Genomic DNA, 8212 nt, shown 5'->3' with positions numbered 1-8212 from the left:
GCTAACCTTTTCAGTGACTTTCATCTTTCACAAGCTCAAAACATCGTAATCTCAGGTAGCGTTTATTTATGTCTGATTCAGATGGACATCAAAATTTTATACGTATTGGGAGTCCTATAGCGGTTGCACTGGAACACGTTTGCGCAGTCCAGTGATTCTGAAAAATAATGCGAAACGACGCTGTTTACGAAAACTGCGTGTCGCACGGAAGCAGTCCGAGGCAGGCCTGTCCTTTGATTACTATCCCTTCTCGCGTTACTCAATAATATGAGAAATTAGATACCCACAGTTCGCTAAGCTTGGGTTACGGTAAGCGCTTTCGAGAAACCTGATGCCGATGCAAATTTTAGGGAACGTTTCAGATTCTGAGCTCCAAATAGCTCTGCTCCTCTTTGTGTTTGGTTTCGTTTGCATATGTTGAACGGCCTTCGCTTAACCGAAATTCCAGATACGATGACTTCCAGTTGCAGTGTGTGATATCTACCGAAAGGAGCTCTTCTAATGTCGGCACACCGGCCCCAACCGCTCTTCGACTTCAATTACGAACTATTCAATTTCATCTTATTCAACTGCAACTTTTTAGAAATCGAAACGCATATACCATGGTAATATGCGCGCATACAGACATATAGCGTACAAGTAACCTCTTGAGTGCTCTCGCATCCGTCTGCATCGGGCATTATCCAAAGCACTTGGGGCAGAACAGCCACTTTTTAATTAAATTCAATGCCCTTGTGAGGGTGTCATGGGTTGAATTGGCGGCTTGATTGCTCTGGGTGAACTGATGCACGTGCACGGAGGGGGCTACGTGAAGCCGACTGGTACGCAGTGAGCAGAATGCCTTTCTGAAAGCGCCGTACTGAAGACCTGAATTTCCCCAACGCATTTCGCTGACAAGTGTCCAGCATTGACTGGCAAGCGTCAAGTGCCCAGCATGCGTAGTGGCTTGCTTGCAAGGGTACGCAAGATATGCAAGCATATGTATGCTCGTAACATTTGGCACACATATTCCACATATAGAATACGATTGAACGGAAGGATAAATTAGTTGAGGTACGATTATTCGAAGTCTGCAACAAACTAACCCATAGTCCAGAGTTGTAGTACAGTACAAGGAGGCAGTAAGATCACGAGCTACTCCACTGTCACTGTCTTAGTTTCTTGTGGTTAAGTGTTTTTTATTATTATTATTCCGTGTTAGCACCGCGAAGCAACTGTGACTACGAGCGGCGTACAGACGTGAACAGATGGAGAGAGTACAGCAGGAAGGAGTGGGGGACAGGTGGGGTTAGTATACATCCTGGGCCGACTTCAGGGGGAACTGTGCCGACATTCGTCCGGAGATCTTGTGGTTAAGTACCATATGATCTGAGATTTCGGCATACAGTTCGGCTTGGTCTGCGTGAAGACTTTTTCGGTGTGGGCCCGGACTGCGCACACGTAGTTTTACGCCCTTCGTGGAATGCGTATCCCTGCAGCTTGCGCCTTGACACGAAATTGCTGGCGCTCCCGGACTCGTTCGGCAGTCTGAGAGTCTAACGTTAGGGTGGACACATTCACGTCCCCAAGCAGCACAATGTACTGAAAGTCGAGTGCAATAGGGGTGGACGGTATGTGTCTTATCAATGTTCTTTAGTTTCACAAGTCTGTTCAAGGCCTTCCACCTACACGTCCATCCCCTATTGCACTCGACTTTCAGTACATTGTGCTGCCTGAGTCGGATCCCTTCAAGCTCGTAGCATTGCATCACCTCAGCAAGCTCTACCTTGTCGGCATTTACGGGAATATATCCAGGCTCTTGTTCCAAGTGCACGTGCTGTGTTGTTCGCGAAGCAGCTGTGGCTATGAGTGATGTACGGGCGTGGACACGTGGAGAGAGGACAACAAAGAGGAACGGAAGACAGAAAAGGGCAGAAGAGACAGAAGGTCCTGGTCCAACGTGTCCCGAGATACGTTCGGAAAGACTCACTGCCGGGAAAACCCAGGAAAAACCTGAGACAGCACAGCCGGCCGGTAGTAGATGATTCGAACCCACCACCTACCAGTCTTCAGCAGGACATTGGGGCTACCACTAGCGAGAAGATGCTGTACACACTGAACTACGACGGTGATTTTGTTTTGTTGTTGTTATGGTATACTACCGCCTGTCTTCGTGCTTTGTCGTTCTCTTCTTCTCCCTCCATAGGAGCTCACCTAACCTTCTTTCTTCTTAATATGTTGATTTGATTTGATTTGATTTGATTTAAAGAAAAAAAAGAGAAATTGAGTCCGTCAATGTTTTCGATAATTCAACCATAAATTTCAGCTTTCTCACTGCCAATAGTGATCTCGGGGTCAAGGTTTCTTATGTAGTCTGCTTCGAGTCTTCTATGTTGTCATATCGTGCTACTAGTTTCATTTTTAATGTTTATTTCACATACGTACTTTAGGGTTGTGTGTGCCTTGTTTGGTAAAGTACACAAGATTTTGTACTTTACTACTGTGCGCTGCAGTGTTCTGTAAAGTGGTATATACATTGCAGGACAGGTCATCCCTGCCTTTACCTGACAGTGCAAACCGACTAGCAATGTAAATGACAAGGTGCTCTTGTACTCCTACGGCTGAAAGCAAAACAGACAGGAGCGGATTGACAGAGATGTCACATGGTATGTTTATTAGCCTTCCTGCTTGACTGGAGGACATGGGTGACTTGGGCTCAGAGACCCACCTTTGCGGCGTATTACATTGCACGGGAGGAACGTAACACTATTCCGGCGACTCTGGTAATTCCAGAGTCGGTGGTGCTTGCGAAAAAATAACTATAGTGTACATTGTGACCGTTTTATTATTTCATACAACGCTTATGAACAAGTGATATGAGTGCTACAACAAGGTGATTAAAACAACTCCCGTCGCATTCGACCTGGAGGCTTCCGTATCTTGATAAATAACGTTTCCTCCCATTCTGTGTTAAAGGAATCAATCAATCAATCAATCAATCCTGGAACAAAAAGGTATCGTTCGTGCGCATTCGGAATATCATTCTCGTGAGGCGAAATACAAAGAAAGGCAGTTATGAGCTCAGGCGATGTCGTGAGAATTACGCCGTGGAGGCAGCGCCCAAGTCAGCCTTCCGGAAGAGTTGGGCCGGAAGAAGTGTTCCTCCAATGTTCCCAGGAACAAACGCCTTAAAATTCCGCGGAAGAAATTCACGACGAATCGAGTTTTAAAAGTACGTCTTGCTAATTTTATTGCCAATGCAATATTGCCAATTGCAATGCGGGCATTTCCGAATATTTACACCATTGCATTCCTGGTGCTGTCTTTTTTTTCTTTTACCAACAAATCAATCAATCAATCGATCGATTTGTCATTTCTTCGTGATCGCTGAAGCGCAAACTCGCAACTCAGGAGAGTACAAGAACTGTTTCGCGGATCCTCTCCATAAAGTAAACTTCATTTACTCAAGTGCAAGAGTAAATATTCGCAGCACATTAATTATTAAAATAATAAAACCAAGCGAATAGTCAAAGCGCGCAGCTGCAGGGCCATTATCATCAGTGCTGCCTCACTGTTGATGAAGACTCACTAGTTCCTACATTGCCTCCAAGCAAGATGCGATGGGACCGTTTTGCGTGGATTATACCCCCCAACAACACCGAATATCCTGTGGATGTACGAATTCATTAGGACGTTATTCCTACATCCAGAGGATATTCGGTGTTGTTGGGGACCGCGACGTACTGACACCACTTGCGTTACCAGTCGGGCAATCCAGTACGAAGCGGTACTCCGAAGTATACAGTTAAACGACTACATACGCGACGTTACCTCCGGCGAACAGTCATATGGGCTGTACAAGTTGAAAGTGATCTAGTTAACAGTGGTGATCTTCACATAGTTCCGAGAGTCATGTATACATCATATGTACTTATATCGAAAGACTGTTTTCAAGGCATCGCGCGTAGCGAACTAGACTCCGAAGGTACAATTAATAGCGAAGCACAACTGCTGAGAAACCGGTACAGGGTGTTGCTCGGAGGTTCAGGAACGTGCCCTTCATGCATTGGGGAGTTTCATTTTGTTAAAGTACAAAGTTACAAATGCATGCGACAAATATAACGCTGCAGGACAGGGATTTTGGAACAACACCCGTGTACATTAGGTAGTTAAATAGCTGTTAATAAAGAAAAAATAAAGTTCTGACCAGCCACGAAAACTTGCGTCAATGTTCAGAAACAAAAGAAAAGAGAGAGAAATTGGTCCTACAACGAGACACACTTAAACACTACTTCAAAATATCCCATTTGTGTCTCAAAACTCTAAAACTTTGAGAGGTCTGTAATGCAACAAGCACGCCAGAGACCATTTGGCATTTCGCGAAGAGGTGCAGCATGTTCTGTTGATGGATGTGCAACGAATACTGATGCCACCACTATAAAATGCAACTGGTGTTGAAAACCCGCAAATCAGCTTCGACAATTAAGGACCACGAACGGATCATCTCAAGCTTTGTGGATTGCCCATCCTGCATTCGTGGAGGCCACTACGTTATGTGGATACCAGACATTTTATTCGTAAAAAAATACCGTAGGTCCGTACGAATGACGGATGCACGAACACTTCGAACTTACTGTTGATGACGTCACTCGTGCAAGTGTGAGCGTTACTAAGCGATAAGCGCAAGGCTACGACCCTTGGCAATTGGCGTCCCGCGCAACGGAAAACGCATTATATTTGGAAAGCAACGAGACTTAACTTGAGCCCTAGTTTTGTGTAATTTCCCTTCCTTTTCTTAATAACGCGTCCTGGAGTAGCCGGTCCCGAGTGGCTCGAGACTAACATATCCATTTTTTTTCTTTTAAAAATCAATCAATCAATCAACCCTGGAACAAAAAGGTATCGTTCGTGCGCATTCGTTTATTTTCTTGAGAAGTATGACACTGAGAGATCTGTATGAGAGTACAGCAGCATGAACAACAGAAGAAACACAACAAAAAGCGGATGACCGGATAACGTAAAAATAGTACCAAGGATAAAGTAAAGAACACAGGTTTATTTAAAAAGAAAGAGCAGGAAACCAAACATATTCGTTCTTAATGCGTTATTAGATAAATCATTATTGCTGTGTATGTTGATGTATATATATGCCGGATACGAAACTATTTAAGTATTTCATTTGCATACCCGCTCTCACAGAACACAAAGCAGCAATATGTACACGCAAGCACCCAAAAAATTAGTATTTTTTTCGGACGCTCACCTTTTTTTTTTTTTCTTTACATAGAATGTCGTACAGGTGTCGAATCGAAACATGGGCAAACCGAAAACAAAATGAACGCATAAAACAAATTGTGTGTGACAGCAAACCTATATGCGGATGTCTTTGGGGCACTGATCACTGAACGTTTTTGAAATATGATCAGAAAATGACTAAAATAGCGTCGAAATAATAATTGTAACAGTTTCAAACGCCAGAACAGCAAAAAATGTCCATGCTAATACCATGTAAGACGATGATATGAAACACTGAACATTAGTGGCTCGTCGAAACGGGAAGAAAGGAAGAAACCATATCCACCAGATGCTGATGCCACGATATCCATTTCTACACGGTGACATGAAGACCTCATACCCGCAGGCAAGTACACGAGGCAAGTTCGCGTTCCATTACCCTCAGTCAGCTGTACCAACCACATCGTCGGTACGTGTAATAAAAGAAGTGATGAGCTAGTACTAACATCTTAGCAACTCCTGGCACTGTGATGGCTACTGCCACCACCGACACTACTTACGTAAAACCCGAGTCATACGTACGTGACGTCACTACCGTAATAAGTTTGGGCCGAAGCAAAGAGGTGACAAACTACAAGGCAGGTGGATATGTGTCTGTTATGCATTGGAAACAAAGAAAGATGGCGTAAAATAAGACTGTACGGTAAGAAGTGAAGGCTGAGATTTGTCTTTGTTATTATAACACCGGGCCTTGTAGGATTTTCTCAAATTCAGTTCTTAATAAAGTTCTTCGGGGAAGGAATACATGTATTTTCTTGTCGGCAACGCAGGTATGCTGCTGCGTTTCCTCGTCATCATGTTAAGAGATCCTTCCAAGCTGGAGGCAGTACACAGGTTACAGATGGGCAGCACTCTCCCGAATTATTAGGGCTTTCGCTTGTGAATCTAACGTCAGCACACCATCGAACACGATAGTCCGGCTTTCCCGTCACCATACCTTTGCTCTCTAAACGTGAATCTGGTTGCAGGATGACAGGAGTCAGGGAAGTGCCCTTGTGCATGCATGATGCCTCTTCTGTTCCTTCGTCATGCATGCACAATGAGCATTGGTTTAAAAATCATTGAAGACATGAAACAGTGCCACAGTGGTACACATCGTCAAAGTTTGCGGAGCCGTCGTGGCCTCGATAAGAACAGTGATAACGCATGATTTCATTCTTCTGGGACTGGCTTCAGAACCTGCAACCAGGACGACGCTCATGGTACACGTCATGGTAAACTCACAAGGAAAGAGAAGAAAGAAGGAAGGTTTAGATCTGCGTTTCACTGTTCCCTTCGGCAGAAAAGTTAGGGTTAGGATTGCTTGGCCGACGCAGGGCGTATGACGCCTTGCGGACGCCTGCTTCGGAGAGTTCCATTTCCAGGCGCGCATGTTCCGCGTCCATCTTGTCCAGCTCATCCTTGGAGAGGTGGTACACGATACCCGCTCCGAAGGCGTCGCCAAGGACGTTGATGGAGGTACGGAGTCGATCCCTGCGCCAAAGAGACGGCTTGTACGTGACATTCCAAAGCAGACGACATTTAACGACAGAGGGCGGTTATTTGCATGGGTATTTACAAGCGACGTTTGCATTACAGGCGAGTCCTACTGTCAATCTCAGTCGTCCGCCAAAAGAGGTCATTGCATGGGCTCCTACAGCGTTCAGAGTGCATCAAAATTTTAATAAAAATGGTTGCCATGACCATCGTTAACGAGAACGACACTGTTCGTAATGATGTTGATGAAGAAAAATAATAGGGAGAATGTGCGCTTATGTAGATTCATCTCAATTTCCTACTTTGAACTAGTGCTTAGCAGAGAAGTGGGACTATTGTTTCAGGCATATTGTTGTGGCGTTTACCGGATCCAGATTCTGGCTTATCAGACAGAAGGAAAACGGCGCTTTTTAAAATTTGATATTAACGCCGTGTTGCTAGGAGCACGGCCACATCAGGGTGTAAACTGTATACGTAAATCGTATGACAAAAGACAAGAGTGGAATGTAGAAGTCGTGGCAGCACTTGCAACAGACCTCTTTTGGACCCCACATGAGCGAAGTAAATTGAAGTCGCTTAAAATAAAGCTTCCACTCCTCGGAAGAGTACTATAGGAAGTGCTATTTGGGTGGCATTTACCCCAATTTCGGGGGATTATTTTGGTGCAGGTCACTTTCTCAAGGTTTCCACCACGGTGTTTCTAAAGTTGTTCTCCGGGAGCGATCTGAAGGTTTGTCGTCTCGACAAAAGCCGCGCAACACTTGGCGGGGCCATTCGTTCCAAGCCTACGGAACGTCTACGCTCCCTCCTCCCTTCTCACTGCCCGTACCTCACGGCGTCAATATATTAGATGTCACGTCCGTAGTAGTGACTCACGGCATTTCACACCTACACGAACACCCTCCTTTGAAGCCATGTAGCAATACGAGGGCTCGTCACTGCAAAATTCGACCCGAAAATCGCCGGAAGCATTACAAGATGGTGCATTGCGAAACCTGTTCAGCAAACAGAATGCACAATTCCTCAAGTGTCTCAGAAAACAACAACAAAAAAAAAACAATGAACTCCTTCATGTTGAAGTGTCCCCTTCCCAAGCAGCACAACATATTGTCCCAATATTGGACCGATATTGGCAACACTGGCCCGGCATTGCCAATACTGGTCCAAAATTGGACCAAGATCTTGTGCTGCTTGAGTTCTCTAACAACTGAGATGAACTTACAGCATCCAATCGACCGCGATAATCACGGAGATGTCTTGCGTGGGCAGTCCCACGGTCGTGAGCACAAGAAGCATGGTGACAAGACCTGCGCTTGGGACACTGGCTGCACCAACACTGGCTGCTGTTGCCGTCAAACTGAAACAAACCGTGGCAAATTCAGATATAAATGTAAGATAGCACATCGCGAAATCTGTTCGGAACCTCCGGTAGTCCGAGCCAAACCCGTTCTGTTCTCACGAC

At 45.1% G+C, this 8212-nt stretch overlaps 1 protein-coding gene across 4 annotated transcripts in view; it reads right to left on the bottom strand.

Annotated features, from left to right (window-relative positions):
- Positions 1 to 4879: 4879 nt before the first annotated feature.
- Positions 4880 to 8212, bottom strand: part of LOC135401434 (excitatory amino acid transporter-like) — a 76924-nt gene continuing 73591 nt past the window's right edge. For all 4 annotated transcript variants that reach the window (XM_064633849.1, XM_064633847.1, XM_064633846.1 and 1 more), the window contains 2 exons: positions 7973 to 8107; positions 4880 to 6747 (listed from right to left, as the gene is read on the bottom strand). In XM_064633849.1, the coding sequence (XP_064489919.1) occupies positions 6525 to 6747; positions 7973 to 8107 (358 nt within the window). In that variant the 3' untranslated portion in view covers positions 4880 to 6524. The remainder of the gene's footprint in view (positions 6748 to 7972; positions 8108 to 8212) is intronic.

This window comes from Ornithodoros turicata, chromosome 7, assembly GCF_037126465.1.
Source record: "Ornithodoros turicata isolate Travis chromosome 7, ASM3712646v1, whole genome shotgun sequence".
NCBI lineage: Eukaryota > Metazoa > Arthropoda > Arachnida > Ixodida > Argasidae > Ornithodoros > Ornithodoros turicata.
This window is presented reverse-complemented; position numbering and strand designations above follow the sequence as displayed.